Consider the following 27,579-nt stretch of genomic DNA (forward strand, 5'->3'; position numbering starts at 1 on the left):
TGGGGAATATTTCTTCAAAAAATTTATTGGAATCAGCAGTTCAAAGTGTCCCGAAAAATTAAAATAGAACTACATTGCAGCCACATTATAATGAAATGACACCAACGTCTATGGTAACATAAAATAACTGTAAAGCTATGATTTAAAAGGTTAAATAAAACAAGTTTTGATAAAAAAAATAAAATAAATCATGCTATTTAATTGTCAGAATGGAAAAATTTGCCAAAAGGCGACGGATTTGCAGGTATGGTTTACGCAACATACAGTCTGTCTGCAACTGAAAATACCGTGTTAAAAAGTTAGTTTTGCAATGCAAGTAAAAAAAAAAAAAAAAAAAAAAGACACTTCAGCATAAGAACCATGTCAGCTCACATCTTTTACTGATGCACATTAATGATTTTTTTTTTTACAAAATACATATATGGAAGTCCTAGAGCCTCTGCATTCAGAAGTGCAGTGAGAACGAGGCTCATGTTCGAAAGCAAAACAAGAGGCAGAAGAAACGTGCCGAAAGCTCGAGATTTTTTAAATTAACTACATACAACTCTATCTCACAGTATATGAACATTAAACATGTATCATAAAACAGCAATAAAATAGGCTTCTTGATAGAAAAAAATATTTTTTTGTATAATTTCTTAATAGTGAAGATTAGCCCTATCCATCGAACAACCGAAGAGCTACAACAACCTTACTTTCTCCAAATGCTGTCGGGGTCAAACACGGGCCTCCTCAGCTTTTTAGAAGAGCATTTCTGTCTCTAGAGCTTGGCTACGGCAAGGACAAAGAAGACAATTCATAAAAGTACAGCTGAGAAGTGCAAAAATAGCTTATTAAATCCGTGGGGCTTTTGATAAAATGTTGACAGCAGTAAGCTACATTAAATGAAAGTGTATTGAACCAGAATGCAAGGCAGGGCTCTGAACAGCTGCGAAAGTGAGATCCTTGGCGTTTCGCTATGAGCTCTGCATCTCCAACAAAAGACACACTCATCGGCACTGAACTGCGACACAACTGGAACTCGCACGTATATTGCAGAAGTTACTTTCGTAAAGCACCAGGTAATAAATAGGCTTGTACAAAACGACTCTCAAAGACACGCTGAATTCATTATGTTCCAAATAATGTACAACATTCAGGGTCTCAACTGCACAATTTATGCCAGTGTAGATCTTTAAAAAAAGGAGATCCGCGTCCGTAAAGTGCGATGGCACCTCCGGGCGCTAAAATACGGGTAGAAACAGCACCCTGAATTAAGTCAAATAAATTAATGCGTTTTGATAAAATTCGATATTTTTATGAAATGGAGATTACAAATATTCTGTATCAAACTCGAATGTGATTGAGAGCGACTTGATGAACAGAGTGATGATGTGTTTGTGGCACAGTTTCACAGAGCTGAGGTTAAAAGGGCACCGAAGCTGCGTTCTCTGAGAAAGACACCGAAATGCCCTGCCTCGACTCAGATGAGATCAGGATAGATGAAACCCCTCCAGGTGTGGGACGCCTGCAGACTGAACGCCACTGGCACTGGCAGGGTGTGTGCTCGAGTCCGCTGGTGGTTTCAGGTGATGAAGGCCGTGTCATCGCTGGCTACTCCATGATGGCTCGGTAGATGACGGGTTCGATATAGTCCCCTCTGTACCTGGAGTTGATCACTCGCTGTCTCTTGCTCTCCTGAACCTTCTTCTCTCCAAACATCCCGTCAAAGCGCATGTCCGATGCCTTGGACTGAATCACACACACATGAAAATCAAGCAGGTTTCTACAAACGTCTTCATTACAGAGTTAAAAGCCACGAACCAATCAGTTGCGAGGCGAATCACAACATTACAAACTTTGATTTGAAGCAAACAAGTATTTGAAAATCTAATAAAAAGACTGCGGCTGTGTCCGAAATCGGCACTATTTGAGGGAACGGCCGTTTGTAGTGGTGTCCGAAGCCCTAGTGGATCTTATCGAGTGCACTCTTTCAATCCCACAATGCACCAAAATAACGAGTGTATAACCGATGTACGCTCAATGGCTAGAGAATACCCATAATGCACCGTGACAGTCGTGCAGCGAATGAATTCCCACGTCTGTCATCCATTGAATCATCCATTTTCCAAACCGCTGGTCCAATGTGGGTACAGTGTAATATCATACGAGTCTAAATTCCTTTTTAATTGATTATTGTTTAATAATAAGGTTTATACATGCCTGTTTCCACGACAGAGATGTTAATATAAATCTTTTCATTACTACTGCAGTTTCAAATGATTATCAATCAGCAGGTACAAACTATGCAAAAGCGGCACTCAGTGTCCAAGTTCACTCACTCGTTTTCATTCACTCCTTCAAGTGGATTATACTAGTGGAGTAATGTAGGGGATAGTGAATGAAGGTATAGTATAATCAACATATAAACAGTATAATCAAATTAAAAACAATTAAAATATGGCATATGACTAGAGGTGTGCCGGTTTCAGAATTGGTGATGACGGTTATGACGCGAGTCAAATGTGACAGGTCGTGGGGGGGTTGGGGGGGGGGGGGGGGGGGTTGGCGTTGCGACGTTCGTCTGTTATAGGACAACTTAGTTTGAATAAACGAGCAGACACTGATTAGTTACTTGATCGCCTAAATAATTTTTTTTTTAATTAATATGTGTAGTGTTCAATGTTGTTATCGATAGAGATACGCAGATGGGGTATTATTTCATCCGCAACCGCATCACAAAACTCATCATCCGCACCAACGTTTTTTGACCAAATTTCAAAGCCGCACCCGCCCGCCATCCGCTGATTGTTTTGCGGTCTATGGACGATGCAATGCTCTGCTGATGCGAGCCGCAAGAAAGCCCTTGTCTGTTCTAGTAGGGATGCAGCAAAGATATTTAATGCTAATGTATGAGGCATAGGCCTACACTGAGTTTCATTCATTTACGATGAGATGCGCTCTAGTTCACAATGCAATGCAAGTTAACGCGGCGCACCGGCGCCTCCATGTCACGGTTATTATATTGTCTGCTATATTTGCTTTTTATTTATTAAATACATGCAATTGGTTGATGAAACATTTATTAAAATTAAGATACAATTTGTACAAAACAAAATTCGCTTTAAAGAAAGGCTTTCTACAAAGCAAAACTTCATTAAGTGGTAAAAACCATGTCTCCCGATATATTGCGCATCTTATGATCCTATCTTTTATTACAATTGTTTTTGAGCTAAAATTTAATACACATCATATAGGCTATATACACACTGTATATGTTTCTTTTATCAAACATGTTTGGGGCCAGTCAAGGGGTAATTAAACTGCATGATCAGTTATCGGTAATGATACGTTGTTTATTATTGCAAATGTTTATTGCTAATGTTTATTATTGCAAATGTTTTTCATTTGTTTAATAAATCTCATAATGATGGCACATCACTATATTAGCACATCTATTAATTAGTATTTAAACATTCTCTATTATAAAAAATGTTTGTAAAAAATATTTTAATAACACGGTTTTGGCGGTTATAGAGTTCTAATGACGGTGTTCAACTATAACGTCGGTCTCACGGTTATATACTAACCATCACACCCTTACATATGACAAACACAAATCTCCTAGCGATTGCATTATTTGCCGCACACTGGAGTGGGCGTTCACTGCCGAACTCTTTTGTCATGATTTGCTCGCCGCAACTCTCTGATTGGTGGAATTTTCCGTACAGCATCACGAGTTATGCATTCACCACAAATTCAGCTGTTAAACACACTTATTTTATATATCGGGATGACAGCTTCTACAGAAGCATATACCATCGATTAAAACCCTTGCAGCTCATAGTTGGTCGGCCATTAAAAGTTTATTTTTTTCCTTATGGAGAAAATGAACAATTGATCAAGTTTTTACTTTTGGAACTTGACTGTTGAACATTATATGCTGAAGATTTTGAATTATTGCTGATTTTGAATAATACAAGCTCAACAACTATTAAGTACTATTGTCACGTCACAATTTTTTTGGTATTTTGATGTTTTAACTTGCAGTAATTCTTAACATATCGGGCTCACCAGACGGGATTTGACCCTCTTGGGCAGCTCTTCATCTAGGGTGTAGACGTCATCTCTCTTAGTAGTCAGCTGCGACCCGTCCTCAAACTCCACCTGAGGAGAAGCAGTGATTTACTAAACGCAGACACAGGAACCTCTGCTTGAACTCTTCTCTGACAGTTACCTGGTACATCTGAATGACATGAGCTGCCACGAATTTGGCTCCATAGACAAGACCATCCGTCCATCGGACCTGAACCACTTCACCCTGCGGTGGCGGACCCAGCTGAGCGCAGTCTCGGTTCTACACAAAAACATTCATATACAAGAATATGTAATATCATAGTCATAATTAGACAAAACATACACAACGGTTTAAAAGGTTTGGAGTCTGTTTTTATTCAGAAAGGACGCAAGTCACAGTAAAAACATTCATAATGTTACAAAATATTTCCATTTCAAATAAAATGCTGTTCTTTTGAACTTTCTATTCATCAAAAACTCCTTAAATAGTTTTTACACAATACTAAACAGCTGTTTTCAACAATTAGCAGCAAATCATCATATTGAATGATTTCTGAAGGATCATGTGACACTGAAGACTGGAGTAATGATGCTGAAAAATCAGCTTTGATCACAGGAATAAATTGCATTTTAAAATATAGAAATATATGCATATTATGATAGAAAATGGTTATTTTAAACTGTAATAATATTTGACAATTTGACAGTTTTCACTGTATGTTTGATCAAATAAATGCAGCCTTGGTGAGCAGAAGCGACTTCTTTCAAAAACATTTAAAAATCTTACTGACACCAAACTTGATCGCTAGTGTATGTTCATTACAGACTTTTCAATAACTTTCAAGATTACTTTATTAATTCCATAACTTCTAAGTCGTTAATGTGAGTTTTTCAGGCCTGCAAAACTTCCTGGTTTTCCATGACTTCTAAAATCTAGTTAAAATATTAGTTAAATATTCCCTTACCACAATGTCCTCTGGGAAAAGGTTATCACTGAAGGAGCCATCGTCAAAGTTGACCTCATAAAAGGTCTCTTTTGTCAGCTGTATGACTTCACACTGGTAGTAGCGTCCGTTTTTGTGTTTGCAGATGACCTTCTGACCCACGCTGAGCTCTCGCATGGCTGCTTTATTACGCTGCAGAGGAGAAGCACACATCAGAGGTCAGGCCCTAGGAAATACCTTGTATTTCTTCCCAAATTCCATGTTACTTTTTTCCAAATTCTGTTTTTTTCTGTTGTAATTTTCCTAGGTTCCATCATTTAAATTTCTCAGTAATTTGTTTTAATGACTGATCCTGGCATCGACATAAAATGACGGTCACTGACGGAGGGTTGATGCTTTTCAGAATAAAATAAATATACTATTTATATCAGGGGCGAATTATCAAAAGCAATGGTGGGTGGAGTTTGGGTGCACATAATGAAAACGATCACTGTCATAAAAACATTACTCTTTAATTAAGGTTTAGAGCACAGGTGTCAAACTCAGTTCCTGGAGGTCCACAGCCCTACATAGTTGAGTTCCAACCCTGCTTCAACACACACACACCTGCAGTTTTCAAATACGCCTGCAGGACTTGATTAGCTGATCAGGTGTGTTTAATTAGGGTTGAAGCTAAACTCTGCAGTTTGACACCCCTGGTTTAGAGAAAGAAAAATACTGACATAATCTGTTCTATCGTGGCCTATAAAGTATTCTATAATGTATTTAAACACTTATGTCCTGCTTAAAAATGTCAAAAAAAGGAAACAGGAAGTGACTGTTGGTCCACTTGAAGCAGCCACGTCTCTTTCCAGAGCAGTCATGTGGAATTGCAGAACTTTAGAGTTTCAGAGCTCAATACCTCTGATTGCACCGGGCCTTTGTGGCGGCAACAGGTGACGTAGACGACGAAGGGCCAGTTGTCCGGGTGCATGATGACGCCGGCGGCCTGAGCGCAGGTCGGGTGGTAGGAGGTGGGGCAGCGACCGTGTGAACACTGCACACAACAGCCCGACGTTTTCTTCATCCGCCGTTTGCAGTAGTAGCACTTCTAAAAGCAGATACATGACAAGAGCTCACAGGAAGTCAGTTCAGAGGAAGTGAGTCAGGAGGAAAAGGGCCCCAAGTGCAGATATAAATAACACCGTGTCTGCTTATACCAAAGCCATTACAGTAGAAGTCAACATCTTGAAGTCACAAACCGTGCCAAAATGTGTCACGGTCTCACATGAAGGATGTGGGACATGATTTAAGAAAGGTTAAGTTGTTGATTGATGGAGGTTTGGTGTGAAACCACATCACTGAGAAGTGAAATGTTGCCGTTTCCACACAGAAACTCACCAGTTTGAATCTCTGTAAGGGAATGCCGCTGAGATCCACGGGTGATCGTTCAGCGATGTTCACAAAGCGAGCCTCTAGCACTGCCACCGCACACAGGACATGAACCCATCTGTGCACGGAGATACATGTCAGCAACCAGCGCTGATCATTTACACAACATTCACAGATGCTGAAAAGTACAGCAGGATGATTCTCAAAAAAACCCTCTCAAGAACATGTCCAAGTCACATTTCACCTCAGAATCAAAACATAAAAATAAGCAATTCTATTTTGCATTTTGGAAAATCATTTCTTTTTTGGACCACTTACAGTGGGACATTATTATAGTTTGGAAGTTTTACTTTTGAGTTTTTGGTAATTACCATTATTTACAGTGATGGTTCTATAATTTTTAATCTCAGTGATTCCTGTAAAAAAGAAAATATATACACTACCGTTCAAAAGTCAGTAAGATTTTTAATGTTTTTAAAAGACGTATATTCTGCTCACCAAGGCTGCATTTATTTGAATAAAAATACAAACAAACACAGTAATATTGTGAAATATTATTCCAATTTAAAACAGATGTTTTCTATGTGAATATACAGTAAAGTGTAATTTATTCCTGTGATCAAAGCTGAATTTTCAGCATCATTACTCCAGTCTTCAGTGTCACATGATCCTTCAGAAATCATTTTAATATGTTGATTTTATGCTCAAGAACATTTTTTTTTCAAAATGTTTTGATGAATAGAAATTTCAGAAGAACAGCATTTATCTGAAATCTAAAGCTTTTGGAACATTAAACACAACCGTTCAAAAGTTTGGGGTCAGTAAGAATTTTAATTTCATTTTGGGGGAAAGAAATAAAATAAATCATTACTTTTATTCATCAAGGATGAGTTAAATTGATCAAAAGTTACAGTAAAGACATTTATAATGTTAGAAAATATTCTATTTTAAATAAATGCTGTTCTTTTGAACTTTCTATTCATCAAAGAATTTTGAAAAAAAATTGTACACGACTGTTTTCAACATTGAAAATAATAATGAAAGTTTCTTGAGCATTGAGCATCAAATCATCATATTAGAATGATTTCTGAAGGATCATGTGACACTGAAGACTGGAGTAATGATGCTGAAAATTCAGCTTTCATATGAGGGATAAATTACAGTTTAAAATATATTAAAATAGAAAACAGTCATTTTAGATTGTCATAATATATCACAATATTACTGTTTTTGTTTTTATTGTTTTTTATCAAATAAATGCAGCCTTGGTGAGCAGAAGAGACTTCTTTTAAAAACATTAAAAATCTTACCGATCTCAAACTTTTGACCGAGAGAGAGAGAGAGAGAGAGAGAGAGAGAGAGAGAGAGAGAGAGAGAGAGAGAGAGAGTGTGAGTGTGTATATATATATATATATATATATATATATAGTCAAACCAAAATGCATTCAGACACCTTCAACATTTCTCACATCATTATTACAGTTTATTTGCTATTGTTTAGAAAATGGTAATAAAATATGTCAAGAACTCAGAGTTATCAGAACATTTATATTTCACTGGTTTTGTCTGTCCTTCTGTTAGACTGTCTCACAGATTAATCATGTTGAATATCTGTCAGCTGTTAAATTTAACTACACAATTAGATAATACCAATTTAGGTCAACCAATTACCAAGCAATGCTTCATTCTGTTCAGTCTGTGTGTAAAAAGAGTATTAGCAATTAAAGTGTCTGAATAATTTATATCCCAAATTTTGTATGAATTTTACTGGTAGTCACTGTATGAATAATATGTATAATATGTCACAGTTTACTTGATTTCGCTATCCTCACTTACATAAATGAACTATAGTGTCCTGCACACACTAGTAAAAAATATATATAAAATTAAATCTGGTGTCTGAATAATTTTTGGTTTGACTGTATATAGCAGAGTATTTGTAGTACAGTAATAAACATCATGTATTATAATGATTAAGTTAAATTACACATGGTATAACAAATACTTCTGTATACTGAGATATAAATAATTTTACTTGAGCAAATATCATTTCTTATTTCTTTCTTTTGAGATGTTCTTGAGAAGTTTTGTGAAACTCGCTTGGTAAGACACATTATTCCTGTAATCTCAAACCAGAGTTGTGTAATAAGAGAAGTTGTATGGAAACAAAAGGTTCTTGTTGGTCTAAAGCTCACAAAAACACAGGAACTCCAGGAATTCAAGAGCTAATGTAACTTCTCGGTCAGGAGGCATTACCTACGCAAGTCCTGTCCTCTAGTGGACTATCGTTTTACTTACTTGCCATTATTGGCTCTGTGTAACGCTCCTCCTCTCAATGAACACAGACAGCAACTCTGCCAAGAATCACAGATTCAAACATCATTGACATCATACTTGTCATTAAACAAAGATCAGTATGTGTTTAATGCAGGTGTACAGAGGCCCAAAAAGTATTTGGACACTTAATGTCACATTTAATGTATGAATGTCACTGCATTGGATAAGAAACATCAAAGCAAGTGAAGTAAAACATTTCACAAAAACAATACTAGGTTTGTATACACCTAGTATACATAGCTCGTATTTTAAACTGCCGTTCATGCATGTTGTATTTTTGTTGTTTTTGGAGCTTGACAGCCTCAATCTCAGTCAAAGAAAGTTATATGGCTTTTTTTACAACAATAAGGACAGTATTTCTGGGTGTCCAAATGTCCAAAAACTTTTGGGCCACTATATGTTGTAAAGATGTTTATGTGTACCTCAGCGAAGGCGTTGGCTTTACAGCGGGCACATTTCCAGTCTTTGGAAATTCTCAAAGGGGCCACACCGTAACAACCTGGAACAAACAGCGCAAATTAAACCGATTTTTAGAAACACACCCTTTTCTGACAAAGTATGTTCACATCTATGATGAGACCACCATGGTGCATCCTGGGATGCTTTTCAAACAGTACTGAAGTTCACATGCATGCTGGACATCTGTTCCCTAATAGTTTATATTCTTATTCTTAAAGGAGAACTCCGGTCAATTTTAACATTGAGCTCATTTTTTTGTAAATTTGGAGTGCTGTCAGTCGATTACTGTGGACTTCGACCGAAAACAGGAAATAAATACAGGTATGAGCGCTGGCCGAATTAACTTCATTTTTATTCATATCTTTCACATCTACTGCAGTCAGATTGACCCACGTTCACTCTGAAGGAATCACTCACATTGGCTGGGCACTTGTAATGACACATCAATGGGGCAAGTATTAAACCTGCTTTTAGCCTCTTAACATCCTTGAAGTCAACAGGGTGCAAATTTTAAAAAGAGGATAACACGGTGTAGGCAACACCGATTTTTGTCGTTGTTCTCTGTACTGACAGCACTCCAAATGTACACAAAAATGAGCTCAATGTTACAATTGACCGGAGTTCTCCTTTAATTTGAGGCATCATAACTGAAAGAAATTACATTAAAATCCATGTTATAAACAGACAATCTACACTTTTGTTCAAAAATTTGGGGTCGGTAAGATTTGTTAATGTTTTTGAAAACGTCTTCTGCTCACCAAGGCTGCATTTATTTGATCAAAAATACAGTAAATCAGTAATAGAGAAAAAATATTATTACAATTTAAAATAAGTGTTTTCTATTTGAATATATGTTAAAATGTAATTTATTCCTGTGATCAAAGCTGAATTTTCAGCATCATTACTCCAGTCTTCAGTGTCACATGATCCTTCAGAAATCATTCTATTGATGATTTGCTGCTCAAGAAAAATTTATGATGATTATCAATGTTGAAAACAGTGATTTTTTTCAGGATTCTTTAATAAATAGAAAAAGAACAGCATTTCTGAAATAGAATCTTTTGTAACATTATAAAATGTCTTTACTGTCACTTTTGATCAATTTAATGCCTCCTTTCTGAATAAAAGAATAATAAAAAGAAAAAAGACACTTGCTAACTCCAAACTTCTGAATGGTCATGTATGAAAAGGGAAGGTCTGTTGTATTGTGAGAGGTCAGTACTCACTGGTGTGCACACGGACACTGCACAGGGAGCAGCTGATGAGCAGGCTGGTGCCGTCCTCCTCCAGGCGAGGTGTGGACGTCTGGACCTCTGCGCTGTCCTCGGTGGTGGTGGTGAAACATCTCTCAGGAATCAGAGGCTTGGTCCTTATCTGACCCCTGGGCAGCACCACAGCCGGCTCGCTCTCGACCCCTTCAGACTGAACACACACACACACACAGCGAGTGTCAGACCTTCGTCATATTCCAGTGACAGGAAAGAAATGAGTGCTGGGCGGTTTGACCAAAAATCCATATCATGGTATTTTTCTAAATTATACCGGTTTCACGGTATATGACGGTTTTATTATTTCTTCAAGCATGACTGGGTGTTAACCACATTTTCTACTGATTGAGAGAGGAAATTCTGCAGTAGACTGACTTATAATGCCCTATTTTACTGTCATGAGTGAATATTGTAGAAAAATTCCACACTAGTATTAAAGGCACACTATGCAAGATTTTTACCCTAATATAACAACTTCGAAACCATTTCGATGGTAAACAAACTCGTAGTAGGACGAATCATCTCGATAGCAATGCAGGGGGGGGCGCTGCTCGCAAAACCAGCAATGCAGGTTTGAGAGGCGGCGCCCCGACAAATCTCGCGAGAATCACGACTTGCTTTACGGCACGACGTCACATACATCAACAACATATGAAGCGCCTCTATGGAAGACACTAGCACGCATTTCAGACATGAATCATGGCAGAGTCGACGAAGAAAACGCGGTCGGAAGAGTGCAGAGACGGCTCTGCGTGAGTGGTATTTACGACAGTAACGTTAAATACAAGTACTCCACAGCGACTCTAGGGGGCGCTGTTTGACAGAAACGGAAACTGCATAGTGTGCCTTTAATACAGGTTTGCAAGGCTGTTTACAAAGAGTTGCCAGCAGGAGGCGCTGTAGGAGCGACAGAAACAGCGGTTTCCCCGATAACGTCTGTACACAAAGCAGCGCAGCACTCATAAACGCTGCTTTATCAGGAAAGATAAAGAAAGATTCAATTGAAATGGTCAATGATCATGGTCAAATGGTCAAGTGATCATGGCCTTCACATGGTCAAATGGCCAAATGATCACAATGAAATGGTCAAAAAATAGTACATTTTGTTGTCCTACTGTTAGTTTAACTGCTTCTATTGTTCTCATTTGTAAGTCGCTTTGGATAAAAGCGTCTGCTAAATGAATAAATGTAAATAACATCGAAACTTTTCTAAAGACCGTCAGTTCACTTCACCAGCGTTTTGACTTTGAAACGTGCAGTGCTCATGTTTGTTCAACGATGTCTAAGCCTTTTGGAAAATCTATTTGTGGTTGGCAGAGTTGATATAGTGAACCAATATGGGAAACACTGTAATATAATGTGACACCTGTCAATTATAATTTAACCTATCCATCTTCCCCGTCACGCTAAGCTGTGCCGTCACCACAGTGCTACAGTGAAAAGCGACCCCTCTCAAACAGTGTTCCCAACGTTGTTAAAGCGACATACACCGGTATTGCGGTATATTAAAAATGCATATCATAACAAAAATAAACAGTATGAACCGGTATACCGCCCAGCACTAAAAGAAATCAAGGCAGATGTCTGAAACAGGCCACCGTACCCGTTGATGAGCCTGAAAGATCATGCACACAGCGCAGTATGGAGGCAGCAGACCCATCTCTCTGTTGTACTCTCTCTCTCTCTCTGGATTATATGGTCTGTTCTGCCACAGCTGGGTCAAAGGTCGCGCCCAGGCCTCCCCGTCGAGCCCGTCCTCCTCTGATGCAGCCTGATCCTGCAGCTCTGCACATGCACACACAATCACAGCATTCTTCATTCACAGGATACTTTTATACTAGGGATGCTCATTTCGATTAATTTTCCCGACCGACAACCGCCGCTCGTTAATCGATTATTAACCGTTAACTGATAAGATTATAATATTGAATTGGCATTAAATACAAATAAAATTGATGCGTATCTGTGACCCTTAAAAAAATAAACAATTTATTTTTTTATCAAAGGGTTTATTTTAACGTGCAAAGTGCAAACAGCAGCATACAGAACAGATCAACAACAGAACCTGGATTCAGTTTAAATTTTCACGCACCTGCAGCATTTCTGACAGTGAGAGAAAAACAGAATAAAATAATACAAATAAAAAACAAGATAGGCCTACACTAAATATATTTTTTAAACTTAAATAATTAACAAATTAAGATGACAAAAAGAAAACACTGAATCCGTTTGAACAAAGCTTTCAAAAACAGGCAATTTTTTTTCCGTTAGACTAAGATTTTTCGTTAAATAAAAATAGGAGCCCTACCTCAACACCTCGTCTAATTTTTATTTAAAAAAAGCAACATATCAACGTGATGTGGGGTCAGTCTGGAGCGCAGCCTGTTGACAGTTAGACCCGCGGCAGAAAACACCCTCAACGATGGGACGGATGTCCTGGGAATACACAGGTAACGTCTAGCTAGAGACGTGTGTGGTTGCGCGTGTCGACGCGCTCCGTGAGAGTTAATAAATATAAGCTATATAGTATTTTATTTTTAAATCGTGCAGCAAACTAAAAAAAAAAAAGAAGCTTTTTCTTTTTTAGAAAAAAAAAAAAAAACGTTTTAAACCGTTTAACTGATAGTATTAATCGGTCAAAAATTTTACTTACGGTTAACGGTTAAACGGTCAATATGAGCATCCCTATTTTATACAGTTGTACTTTTAGCAACTTTGGTTACACTTTATTTTAAGGTGTCTGTATACAGTGCAATTATACATTTAAGGGTAACACTTTATTTTACAGTGTCCTTGTTACATATCTTACATGTACTTACCATAGTAATAACAGTAAATTATGCATAATTACATGCAACTATCCCTCAACCAAATCCGAATCCTACCCTAACCCTATAGTAAGTACATGTAGTTAATAAATGTATACTCAGCACTTAAATGTATAATTACACTGTAACAGTGACATCTTAAAATAAAGTGTAACCCATTTAAGTACTGAGTAATATTAATAAACTACATGTACTTACTATAGGGTTAGGGTAGGATTAGGATTTGGTTGAGGGTTAGTTGCATGTAATTATGCATAATTTACTGTTATTACTATGGTAAGTACATGTAACATGTGTAACAAGGACACTGTAAAATAAAGTGTTACCACAACTTTTTACATTGTTAAAATACTGTCTGTCAAAGTTATATGTGCAGTGACAACTGTACACATGGGCGTCGTCAGTTTGGTTTGAAATGTGCTGAGGACAGAGACACATTCAGAAGTGCTGGGAACAATGATTCATTCTTTTTTTTTTCTCTTTCGCGCAGGTCATGTTTTGAAAGAGATGTCCTGTAGCTTACTAATGTAAATCAATAAAAATGTATACAAAAATGTGATGATGTCCGACTCGTTTTATGAAGAAGAAAGCCTTAAGTTTTCAAAAAGCATTAGACACATGACCCACTATTCTGCTTCATAAGTAGGCCTACCATGTTGACAATATGACGTGGTTTAATGTACCTAAACAATGATTACCAAATTTCTCTCTCATATTGCTCCTCATAACCACTGAAAACGGTCAAAAAAATCGAACCCAAAGTCAAATTATTATGGACCTTATCTGACGTTAAAGCTCCAATGTCATATTTTTTCACCACAAGAGGGCGCAGTTTCAATAACAAAGGCGAAGCTTGATGACGCTATGAAGGAGGTGACGATGGGAGATGTCGTTTTTAATGCGTTTTCACCATCTAGTGATGTATCTAAATGGAATTAATGAATCATGATCACGGATGAGGAGGTAATTTATTCGTTTTTGTATTACCTGTATGTCTGATCGTATTATTTTATGTCATAATAATTAATGAACTGCAAGGAATGTGAAATGTTATGCTATATTATAACAGGCATGTGGTGTAATTCATATCTATTAAAATCATCTTTACTGTAACTATTACGTTACTTGTACAATAATAAAAAAAATTATTTGCTTACCTGTCTATCAATACACTCGCGAGAGCAGAGTCTCTGTCAAGTCCAAGATTGTCGCGCAGCTCTCTCCATCTCGAAAACGCCTGGCCGATATTTATCCGGGTTTTATTCCTCCGTTTGTCACACATGATATTAGCTAACCTCATGATTTGCATTATCTTAGAATTATACATTTCTGATAACCGATCACTCTAAATTGTAATGTAGACTAGACATGCATTTTCTGTAAAGCTGCTTTGAAACGAAATGTATTGTAAAATGTGCTCTATAAATAAATGTGAATTGACTTCCTGAAGAGTCAGACTCTGTGGAACATTTCGACATTGCTCTGTTTGAGTAGCCCGATATAGCAACCACGACTCAACCAGGTGTCATGAGTTTAGGGCAGGACTGTTTGTCATTCTGTTTGGTGGTGCTAGTGTGCAGAAATTACACACTTCGCACACTTGCAACGCATTTCAGACCGGCTTTTCAGAGGAAAATAGAGTGGGACTCTATGCACAGCTGCTTCTGCATTTCACTGCACACATGGAACTCATCACTAACATATGTTTTAATTAGGGCTGTTGATTTAATGCAGTAATTTCATTCATTAGTTATGGAAAAAATAACATGTTAATGTGATTAACGCATTTAACACATCCGCCCTGCCCCAGACCTACGTAGGTCATCTTACGTTTCATACAGTTGCAGGGAAAACAGGGAAAGCCTATAATTCAAGACCTTAGAATAACCCTAAAATTCAAGATATTGGGGCCAAAAATGCCCCTGAATGAGTTTTTATGCCTCATATTTATATCATATGATATATTACACGAGTAACGGGTATCACAAATGTAATATTGATTTATACAACAGATCAATACAAAGTTACAAAGTACTTTTACTGCCACCTACTGGCAGTTTTAGATTCTTATTTAAAGTATCATTTTATTAAAACATTTTTTTTATATTTTTGAGCATAGTTCACGTAAAAATTTGTCATCGTTTACTCACTCGTGTTGTTTCAAAACTGTATGACTTTCTTTCTTTTGTGGAACATAAAAGATACTTTGAAGAATGTTGGTAAGCAAACATTTTTGTCTGTAAATATATCTAAATACCAATTCAGATGCAGCTTCCGAAAAAAAAAGAGGCCATTGTAGCTTAACATTTTATGTGTAATACATTTTATGTTGAATCACATAAAGTATTTTTCTAAAGCTACTTTTTGTAATGTCTATTTGATGCTTTTCTAATTTAACACAATACTGACTTGAAAAGAATAAAATGATCTTTTAGGGGAATGTGCGATTTATTTGCAATTAATTAACCTGCACATAATGTAGTCAACTAGATTAAACTGCTTGACAGCCCTAGTTTTAATATACTAAAATCATATATTTGCTATTTTTATAATTCTATTATAATATAATTAATTATGACTGGAAGTTATGACAGAAAGAGTTTTGTAGTTCCACAGCTCGCTATGGGAGAATACTTTAGCAGAAGCTTGTGTAACACTGATATTTTAGTAGAAATACATAGGCAGTCGACTGATTGGGTGAAAAGTGGCCCATTAGAGTAATGACAGATCACACATTAGTGTTATCTTAGCATTATTATAGTATAAATAAAATATAGTATTTATTAATATTTAGAATTTTCAGTATTAATTTTTATTTTAGTTATACTCATTTTATTATGTGCTTTTGTCAATTTATTAGATTTATTGTTTTTTTTATATTTCTATTTATCTTTAATTTTTTTTTTTTTGAGCTTTGGTTTTAGTAATTTTAGTACTTCAACTTGAAATTATTTTATTTCAGTTAGTTGCCAAGACAAAAAATTGTAATTTTCCTTTTAAGTTTTCAAGTTTACGGTTATTCATTCAGCTTTATTTCACTTTCGGAAAATGATTTTTAATAGTTTTTCTTCTAGTTAACATGCACACTGACCTTCATCACTGATGCTGTCCTTCATCAGAGGATGATGCCTGGGGAGTCTGGGAAGTCTGTGCTGAGCTTCCACTGGACGTTCATCTTCTTTCTGCAGGACGACACACACACACACACACTCATTATAAACAGCAGAGCGCACAAACCCCCTAGTGAATTATGATGGAACTGCGGGGACGTTGTGATTTGGTGACAGAAATACCAGTCAAATGTGGGGAAAAAATAAAAATGTATAAAATAAAAATGTACAAATAATAATTCAGAACAGTTTTTTTTTTTTTAAAGCACATAAACCTGCATCATCTCCACAGCTAAATGCACTGAAATGCATTTGAGCATTTCAATTAAATTATTACTCTTTTCAGCATAAACTTTCCTTTCCATGTAAATTAGGCTTATTATTTTGTTATATTGCCTGGAGCAATTAACGTCACGCTACTACTAATCATGAAAGCAGGTACTCAGACTTTTATTAAGAGAGATGTTTTAATTGATGACAGCAGTAATTCATCAGATGAGGAAGAGCGCTGTAAGCGGGCTCATATCCAGACATGTGAAGTAGAAGAGTGCAGTTACATCATTTTAAATAGCCGGGACTGTGCTAGCGGAGAGATGCTGTACAGCACCAGGATCGTTTGCTAGCACAAGGTAGTAAAAGCATTAAAGAAGGAGAGTTTCGTTCTGCACTATTTTGTGGGCGTGTTTGCACTGCTAACTGATTTGCATTATATAGTGCTGCAGGAATGAGTCCTAAAACTTGGAAACAAATTCAGGTTCCAACTTCCCAAAGCCAGTGGGTTTTTGGTTAAATGGCTGAAATACAGCTTGTGGTTGAACACAACCTCAAAATATTTCACATTTTATTCTGCGTCATAAAATACATCAGTATTACCCAGTCATGATCGTTTTAAAGGGGTGGTTGATTATGATTTGACTTTTCTAACTTCAGTTACTGTGTAATGTTGCTGTTTGAGCATAAACAACATCTGCAAAGTTACAACGCTCAAAGTTCAAAGCAAAGGGAGATATTTGCTTTTAAAGAAATCGCTTTTTAAGGACTACAACAAACGGCTGGTAGGGACTACACCACATTCCTCCCGGGTTAGTGACATCACCAACCCTAACATTTACATAAACCCCGCCCCCTGAACACGATTTATAGATTATCAAGACAGAATATGCTAATCAATGACTAGAAGATAACTACACATAAGCTACATAAATTCATCAACTAACTATTCAGAAATGTCCTGTTGCTTCTACATGTTGTCACTTCTTCTTGAGTCTCTCCATCATCATCTGACTCCAGTTTGAACATAAAAGGCTAAAAGTTTTTGAAATTTTCAGTGCATGTCTGTGTGAGTGCAGCTCTTGAAGCTCCGCCCCCTGTGCCGGGAGCAGCAGCTCATTTGCATTTAAAGGGACAGACACAAAACGAGGCTGTTTTTGCTCACCCTCAAAAAGTGACAAATTTAACATGCTATATAAAAATATCTTTGATGTATTTTGAGCTAAAACTTCACACACACACTCTGGGGACATCAGAGATGTATTTACACCTTGTGAACAGGGCATTATACCACCCCTTTAAGCTTTTCCTTGTCTTGAAAAAGGCGGTTGCTATAAAGTGGCTAAATGAGACTACAGATATTGTCCGAGACACTCATCTATTCACTTGTTCACTTTTACAGATTATTTTTTACAGCTAGTTTATAAATCGCACTCTTGCAAACTATTCTAGCTTAAACTTTTTATTTTTAAATAAAGACTGACAGAGTTTAAAGAGTTTGGCTGAAAGAGTCGTTGAAGTCATGTGACCGTGGTTTAGTTCGTTTATAGCCTAACTCTAGCTTTTTACTTCTGCCGATTGTATTTAGGCTTCAAAATTCATAACAGTTGTGTTCATTTGTGAAGGTTATCATGACGAACTGAACATGTAAGAATAATTAAACACCTTTATTGTTCACAGAGCTTATTTCCTGCAAAAATCCAAAAGCTAATGGAAAAACACTTTTGTTTTTTTGATAAGGGAACCAGGGTGATGCTTATTTCTGGGTTGGTCTACAAAATGACGTCATCAGCGCGGCAGTCAATCCCTTTAATAAATCAGATGATTAAACAACAGACAGATGGCATCATACGCACCTTAAAGTCCTCTTGAGAATCGCTATCAGAGTCGCTGTCTCGGTAACTCTCATGCCGAATGCGCGGCTCAGGATCGCTGTAATCTCCTTTAGCGTAGCTGTGGACGTGCAGCACCTCGGCAGGGCTCAGCGTTCTCTGGAAGATGTGCTGGACTGCGGGCGGACACACTGGACTACCGCCCACTGACGCCGATTCTGCTAGCGTAAGATTGATGGCGCTGCTGCTGAATTCTGTGGTGACATGATGTGTGACGGTGGAGTTAATGCTGGGCTTGTGTTTAGGGCTGTTGATGGGTTCTGATTGGACATCACAGGTGGGGGCGGAGTTAATGCCAGGCTCGTATGGACCAGGGCTGATGGTGTTTATAATGCTGTTGCTGGGTTCTGATTGGACATCACAGGTGGGGGCGGAGTTAATGCCAGGCTCGTATGGACCAGGGCTGATGGTGTTTATAATGCTGTTGCTGGGTTCTGATTGGGCATCACAGGTGGGGGCGGAGTCAATGCCGGGTTCACACAGACTTGGGCTGATGGTGTTTATATTGCTGTTGCTGGGTTCTGATTGGGCATCACAGGTGGGGGCGGAGTTAATGCCGGGTTCACACAGACTTGGGCTGATGGTGTTTATATTGCTGTTGCTGGGTTCTAATTGGGCATCACAGGTGGGGGCGGAGTTAATGCCAGGCTCGTATGGACCAGGGCTGATGGTGTTTATAATGCTGTAGCTGGGTTCTGATTGGACATCACAGGTGGGGGCGGAGTTAATGCCAGGCTCGTATGGACCAGGGTTGATGGTGTTTATAATGCTGTTGCTGGGTTCTGATTGGACATCACAGGTGGGGGCGGAGTTAATGCCGGACTCATATGGACCAGGGCTGATGGTGTTTATAATGCTGTTGCTGGGTTCTGATTGGGCATCACAGGTGGAGGCGGAGTCAATGCCGGGTTCACACAGACTTGGGCTGATGGTGTTTATATTGCTGTTGCTGGGTTCTGATTGGGCATCACAGGTCGGGGCGGAGTTAATGCCAGACTCGTATGGACCAGGGTTGATGGTGTTTATAATGCTGTTGCTGGGTTCTGATTGGGCATCACAGGTGGGGGCGGAGTCAATGCCGGGTTCACACAGACTTGGGCTGATGGTGTTTATAATGCTGTTGCTGGGTTCTGATTGGGCATCACAGGTGGGGGCGGAGTCAATGCCAGGCTCGTATGGACCAGGGTTGATGGTGTTTATAATGCTGTTGCTGGGTTCTGATTGGGCATCACAGGTGGGGGCGGAGTCAATGCCGGGTTCACACAGACTTGGGCTGATGGTGTTTATAATGCTGTTGCTGAGTTCTGATTGGGCATCACAGGTGGGGGCGGAGTCAATGCCGGGTTCACACAGACTTGGGCTGATGGTGTTTATAATGCTGTTGCTGAGTTCTGATTGGGCATCACAGGTGGGGGCGGAGTCAATGCCGGGCTCACACAGACTTGGGCTGATGGTGTTTATAATGCTGTTGCTGAGTTCTGATTGGGCATCACAGGTGGGGGCGGAGTCAATGCCGGGCTCACATGGACCAGGGCTGATGGTGTTTATATTGCTGTTGCTAGGTTCTGATTGGACATCACAGGTGGGGGCGGAGTTAATACCGGGCTCACATGGACCAGGGCTGATGGTGTTTATAGTGCTGTTGCTGGGTTCTGTGATGTCATCACAGGTGGGGGCGGAGTTAATGCTGTGTTGAGAGGAGATGCTGCTGGTTACAGATACGAGGGGTGTGACGTCAGCGGCAGAGATGTCACTGGAACAGGAATGGGGCGTGACGTCACTCGGCTGAGCATCAGTGATGCTAACAGTTGTCAGATCAGTGTTTGGAGTGATGTCATCAGGGATGGTCTGGACATCACAGCTTTGAGTGACATGTCCAGACTGAGAGGCATCACTGCGCGGAGCCACATCACCACCGATGCTGTTTGTGGATTGTGAGGATGAGGTGACAGTGACATCGCTGGGATCAGAAGGAGTGATGTCATCTCTTTGCTGCATTGTGACATCACTGCTGGAGGTGGGGTTTGATGGCGAGAGCTCCGCCTCCATGCAAGGAGGGGCTTGATTCTCTTGCTGCTGTGGAGGGGGCGTGTCTGTCTCCATGGTCTCCTCAGCTTTAACATCACCTGCAGAAACACACATTGGTCAGTTTAGTATTTGAATTATAGCATCGCCAGGTATCATATGCTGCATCTGAGGCTCTACCTGGGTCAGCGGAGATGGATTGTTCCTTCTCGTCGCCCGTCTCAGTCTGGCTGAGTTTGGCTTTCTTTTTCTCAACTTCCTCCTCTTCTACCTTCACTTGATTGTCATCTTCTTTTGCTTCATTGCCAGTGCTGGGTCTGAGCCGCTTCTGCCCCACGTTCTGCTTTGGACTGCTTCCGTATGAAGAAAAGGGAGATCAGAGATCAATATACACTTTAGTGGGTTGAAATTTTAATAGTTTTTAGTCCCACTTTATATTAAGTAGCTTTAAGCACTGTGTACTTGCATCGAAAAGTAAGTTGTAAGTTGAAACACTTTTGCTGCTATTGAGGTGTGATACAGGTAAGGTTAGGGACAGGTGTGGTGGTATGGGTAATAAAGTTTAAGGATGGGTTAAAGTGTAAGGGAAGGGTCAACAGTGTAATTACAAATGTAATTTACAGCTGTAATTACATGCAGGTGTTTTTAAAAATAAGTGCAATGTGAAAACATGCAAGTACACAATAAGTCCATTGTATCACATTATTAATTTCAATGTTAGTATGTTGGGTAACACTTTATTTTACAGTGTCTTTGTTACATATGTTACATGTACTTACCATAGTATTAATAGTAAATGATGCATAATTACATGCAACTAAACCTCAACCAAATCCTAATCCTCCCCTAACCCTATAGTAAGTACATGTAGTTGCTTAATATTACTCAGTACTTAAATATATAATTACACTGTAACAATGACACCTTAAAATAAAGTGTAACCGTATGTTGTTAAAGCCACTTAATATAAAGTGGGACCTAGTTTTCTAGTAAGGTACCACATCTTCTAGCATAACCTTCAACAGTGTTTACTTCATATCAGTGTTTATATACAATAATAGTATTAATTTAAGGGGTCATGACATGGATTTTATAAACTTATTTTAATATGTTCCTTGAGGTTCACTTATAATATTAATAAAGTCAGTAAAGTTTCTTTCTACACACCTGTTGATTTGCTCTGAAGTGCTGCTAGGTTCTTCATCACTAACAGGCTTTTTCTCCTCTACCTCCAGCTCTCCTTTCTCTACTTCTGTTTTCTCCTTTCCGCCATCGGTTTCTCTTTTCACCTCCTTCCCAGACAATGTTTCTGTGTTGTCCCGCTTCTCTTTCCCATCCGTGTCAGCTTTCTGCTCCTCTCCAGGCTCCGCTTCTCCTCTCTCCTCTTTGCTGCTATCGCTGAGCTCTCCCTTCTCGTTCTCTGTCAGGAGCTCTGACATCGCTGGTGTGGTCTTTGAGTGGTCAATGGGCGCATTGTCCTTTCCTGCTTTCCAAAGTTTATAACGTTCTGGTTGAAACTTGCGAACAAACAAATCCATGGATATCTTCACCATGTCCTTCCGGCAGGAACACTGAGAAAGAGACACACGTCAACAATCAAAAACATACCTGCGGTTCCATTCTTAAGATCCAAAAACTGAGGTTAAAAAAACGCACCAATGTTGCCAGCTTGCCGTAATCTATCCAGCGCTGAGATGCAAAGTTGGTGGATTCGGCACAGTTGAAGCCATGGTTAAACCCAGCGTGATATCCAAATGGGAAGGTCACAATAAACTGACCTGCTTCCTGTGTGACCTAATGAATGAAGCAGAAAGAAGTCAAATCATGCGATTAAAATCAAGCATGAGATCATAAGATGATAATAATAAGGTAACTAACCTTCTCAAAGGGTATTCCGTACTTCCTCAGAATTGACGGTGAAATTAAAGTCATTTTGTGTCGCAAGAAGGCTTCACAACTTTGGGCACTTCCAGGAAAAAATCCTGCATGAAGGAAAATGAGAAGAGTCCAGAGTAAAGGAGCCGCTGAAGGAGAGGAGGAACTAATTATGTGTTTAAAAGACCACTGTACCTTTAGCAAGACGCTCCAATCTTTTCCCGTGCTCTGGAGGAACAACATACCTGCAGAAGACCAAGTAATAATGCTTCTGAAATCTCTTTAGGACGGTATGAACATTAATAGGGTCTGTAAGCTTTAATAACGTTTTTGAAAGAAGTCTCGTCTGCTCACCAAGACTGCATTTATTTGATCAAAAAACACAGTAAAAACAGTAATATTGTGAAACATTAATACAATTTAAAATAACTGTTTTATATGTTGAATATATTGTAAAATGTAATGTATTCCGCTGAATTTTCAGCATCATTACTCCAGTCTTCAGTGTCACATGATCCTTCAGAAATCATTCTAATATGATGATTTGCTGCTCAAGAAACATTTATGATTATGAGCAATGGTGAAAAGAGTTTAAATTTGAAAACTGATTTTTTTTTCAGGATTCTGATGTAAGAGAAAGTTCAAAAGAACAGCAAAAAATCCTTTGCAATGCTAAAAATGTCTTCAACTGAATGCGTCCTTGCTGAATAAAAGTAATCATTTCTTTTAAAAACATTCGAATGGTAGTGTATACGAACAAATGCTTCTTATGAGCTAGATTTCCTGTCCCCCATGAGTAAATGCACACATTAAACACGAGTTGAGACAGTACCAGGACTTGGGTTCTCCAAAGTGAAGGTAGTTAATGCTGTAGAGATCCATGTCCTCTGTGTGCCAGGCGAATGTGCTCTTCCACATCCCGAAATAAAGATATGGAGTGTTTACTCCTTTGATAGTGATTCCACTCTCTCTCTCCACAGTGTCCAAAATAGTGTTGAGACGACCAATATTCCACTCCGTCACGTCCTGTATACAGTCACATATACATGTGCAATCATTGAATAACACTATTATGACACTGTGTGCACGGGTTGTAACTGAAATATAGTAGTGAAGAATATTTTACTCACTGGATCATAGAGGGTTCCACTGACATCTGCTCCATATAATGGTGGATTGAATGTTAAATTCTTCCAATATTTCCTCTCCAGTTCATCAAAATCAGCATATATGGGATTACAGAACCTGGAGTTGAGTTACAGACTCGTTTTATTAAACAGTGATACGACATTCTCAATGCATTACTTTTATAATATCATTTTATAAAGTGAACAAGAATATACAGTGGGTGATAATGTTGGCCAGGATCTGTTTTTATGCCTCGAGATTTGAAAAGTAGGCTATGATATTATCAGCTAAAATTACGTTTCCCTGTTCAATCAGACTTATATAAAAGTTTGGGGTCTGTACTTTTATAGGTCAAGACATTTATAATGTTACAAAAGATTTAATCCTTTTTTTCACGTTTCTATTCATCGAACAAACTTTTGAATGGCAGTGTAGTTACATCAGCAAAAAAGGAAAAGTCACTTCATATGTGGAGAACGTTATTCCTTTCGAAAATAATGTGATTAATCCTGCATGCCAACACATTTATTAAAAAGCAAATTAGCAGTCACTTTGATTTCAAAAGGTCATTACCGAATTCTTTGGGCACAACACCGTGTCCTAACTACACGCGACACGCGATAAAAGGTAGGCCATCTTTTCCATGTTAATCAGAGTGTTTGTCCTAACCAGCCGCGACGGCGACACACGGCGACTCTATTTTAGAAACGGTTTCTATTTTTCTGCGACGTCGCGCTGGAACAACAAACACAAAGTGTGGCAGTGATAATCTCAGGTGCTGTTTATGTGCTTTATTTAATGTTAAAAGCGTGTAATGTGACTTTGAATATCATTTAGTGCTCCAGCTTTGAGGCTGTAAAAGCAACAATGGATAATTCACCTCAGATCTTGAAATTAAACAAATGGAAACAAGAACGTTCAAACTGTGAACAAACAAGTGTATTCTGTGACAAAGATTGTTTTAGTAACTCAGTAGCCTATGTATTTTTAATAATGTTTAAATGGTGTAATATTTGTGAATTTGATTATGTAGCTACTTATACATTTTCTAGCGAGTGCCGTCAAGATTACTCTCTGGTGCCGCGAGACTCCGCCCACACACTGTTCTGATTGGCTGTGGGTTTTGATTGATTTCGACGCATCTCACAGTCGCATCTAGTGTGGACGGACAAATTATTTGTCGCTGGAATCTTATCGCGTCTGGTTAGGACACGGTGTGAGGATTCACCCGTATCTAAACACATCATCATTTGCTGCTCACTTGTCTGTGTTGGCTGTTTTGCGGAACTCGCGGACTGTCATTGGCTTCTTCTGGATGTTGTACTGAGTGAAGAGTCCTGATTGGCCAGTGACCACCTGTTGAATAGGGGCGGGAATCACCAGATCATCGATGTCATCGTACGTGCGCCGGGGCTTCCAGTCCTTTGGTGGCACCACCTGCAACAGACAAACGCAGCTGCAAACTTCCCATCTACAACACGAAAAAGACTCTCACAGCGATTTGAGCTGAATGAAAATCTTATCATCAACTTCAACAAAGAGCGGCTAACCTTTGCCATGCCGGCTCTGTGCGCCCCCTGCGACTCCATATATGCGATGTATCTGTTGAACTCTTTGAACTCCTCTTTTGTGGGATGAAAGGTCATGATCCTGATGGCAGGACTCTGGGAGCTTTGAGAGACCGAGTCCGAAGCCATTCTGCCACTTGAACTGTATGAGAAACATGAAGAATTCAGCAACAAAGAAATCAATAACAAAACTAAATCTGTAACATAATATACTCATACTATACTTTTAACTCTTGAAACATTGGTGGGTAAAATTTGCATTGCATTTATATTCTCCTAACAAGTGTCCTGCTCCAGAAAACATCACCTGACCAACTGCTAAACTCCTAAACCACCACTAGGCCTACTATTACTACTACTAGTCAAGGCACAAACATTCATGATAACTTAAGCAACTCAAAATATCAGAATAATAACGAAAAGAGAAATGAAAGCATAATATACAATTCAAATTCAATTTTAAATCATTTGAAAATAAATAAATATATTCATTAAGAAAGTAATAAAAAAGCTCAGTTACAAAAACTATTTAATGTTTAATTAAAAATCAAAAATGATTGTTTATAAAATAATTAGGCTACATAGTTACACAATTAAATTTATTAATATGTTTTAATTATGACTAAATTATATTTAATTATAATTAGAATAAGAATACAAAAAGTATAAATATTCCAACCTGCTCAAACTAAACTAAACTTAAAACAATAATTTAGAAAAACAACAAAAACAGCAGTTAATTAGAGAATATTAATTAAGTTCAAATTGATTTAAATTGGAAAAACTAGAATAAAACAACTTATGACAGTTGACAACATGCACTTTACTGACAGAAATAACCTTAATTAACTTTTTTCAATTATCAACATTATATGATAAACGACATGCATTTTTTTTTTTACACAAATACATAACTAAACTCTTTTATTCAAGCTCACGGTATGTAATAAAAGCGTTAACCCACTGTAGAGTTTAATAACTGTTATGATTGTGAATGTTGAAGCACCTGTGTAAACTCACACTAGCATGCTAGCTGACATTAGCCAGATAAACGCATAATATGAGATAATTCAGAGAGTTTAATCAGAAAGCATGACATCTATGAATGTGTCATGATCTCATCATCAGGTTCTGCTCAGGAACATTTAAAGTTTGAGCCCGAAATCTCTCAAACTCACAGCAAAAACAACATCAAACACACACTGACGGCTAAAGACGCTCAAATGAGCACAAACTTACTCCTGTCGCACAAACACACCGCTTCAGCTCAGCACACACACGCTCATATACCTCAACACAGAGTAACTAAAGGCTTTTGGAAGTGTAGAACTGTGTTATGACATGAATTATTGATCCGATCCAAACTTTGATGAGCCTGATGGCTAACTACTGTAAACACCGACATTCACGCACTAAAACACACATGAAATCCCCCTACACACACACAACCCCGCTCATACGTGTCAGGAGAGGCTGAGAGGACTTTACTCACGGGTGTCGCGGGATCAGTTGAGGGATGTTGAGGGCGCAAACTTAGAAAAACTGCGCAGAAAAAGACGCTTACAAACCAGACATGTCCTCCATTAGAGTGAAGCGCGACTGCGCATGCGCGCACACTGTTTACAAAGATGGAAGAAGGCGTTCCCCTGCGCGCGCCCGTAATCAACGCTCTGCACATGGGCTCTATGGGGCCTTTTAGATAATATGGAACATTTGTAGCTCTATATGAACGATATGGGATCATAGAATAATATGGATCATAGATATAAAATATATAGCCTATTGTTTATCGACTATTTGTATTATATAGATAAAGAGTGATTTAGATGCAGTCAAGATTATATAGGGATATACTGGATTCACTCCACATGGGACCTTATATTTAATATGAATCATGAGGCCATATAGAGTAGATAGCTATAGAATATATAAATAACATACAGTAGATTAATGTATAACACACTCCATTTAAGTCCTATGAGGTATCTATAAATACCAGACAGAACCTTGTAGATATTGATTATATATATATATATATAATCTCTGTGTATCCCTATGGCACTGTAGACGCTATCCATGCATCTCATATAGAGTAACATAGATGTGAAAATTTAGATTGTATAGATGTACCTACTGGCCTATTATAGTGTTCATAAATAGTTTATACATAACATTTTAACCCTATACATCATATTACATAAAGCTCATACAGCCTGTACATGCATATGTCTCAAATATCAAATAGAGTCATATGTCTGATTAGCCTATAAGGTGTATGAATGTTATATAGATTATTTGTATTTAGATAGTACTCTTTAATCATAGATTATTTAACTCAGTACATCTCAATACACAGCCAAATAGCTGTGTATATATAAAATTATGCAGATAATATATCTGAAATCCATCTCTACTGAGTCATATGGATGCAAACATAAAGAATAGTTT

At 38.3% G+C, this 27,579-nt stretch overlaps 1 protein-coding gene across 3 annotated transcripts; it reads right to left on the minus strand.

The window, feature by feature from the left end:
* Positions 1-841: 841 nt before the first annotated feature.
* On the minus strand, positions 842-26,738 carry kdm4aa (lysine (K)-specific demethylase 4A-a). 3 transcript variants are annotated; one of them, XM_079882914.1, is made up of 22 exons: positions 26,624-26,738; positions 25,114-25,273; positions 24,825-25,000; positions 23,566-23,680; positions 23,268-23,461; positions 22,631-22,680; positions 22,439-22,542; positions 22,217-22,354; positions 21,728-22,131; positions 20,741-20,910; positions 18,500-20,661; positions 16,355-16,445; positions 12,039-12,220; positions 10,394-10,589; positions 9,131-9,207; positions 8,670-8,725; positions 6,381-6,489; positions 5,902-6,090; positions 5,022-5,192; positions 4,217-4,336; positions 4,054-4,146; positions 842-1,731 (listed from the first exon to the last, which is right to left on the minus strand). In XM_079882914.1, exons 2-22 carry the CDS (start codon positions 25,258-25,260, stop codon positions 1,594-1,596), a joined length of 5,082 nt encoding a protein of 1,693 aa, XP_079739040.1. In that variant the 5' UTR covers positions 25,261-25,273; positions 26,624-26,738; the 3' UTR covers positions 842-1,593. The 3 variants fall into 3 exon arrangements, with proteins under 3 accessions (XP_079739040.1, XP_079739039.1, XP_079739038.1); XM_079882913.1 differs by having other exon boundaries at positions 20,741-20,913; XM_079882912.1 differs by having other exon boundaries at positions 20,741-20,916.
* Between the last annotated feature and the right edge of the window lie 841 nt (positions 26,739-27,579).

This window comes from Squalius cephalus (assembly GCF_949319135.1).
Source record: "Squalius cephalus genome assembly, chromosome: 10".
Taxonomy (NCBI): Eukaryota; Metazoa; Chordata; class Actinopteri; order Cypriniformes; family Leuciscidae; genus Squalius; species Squalius cephalus.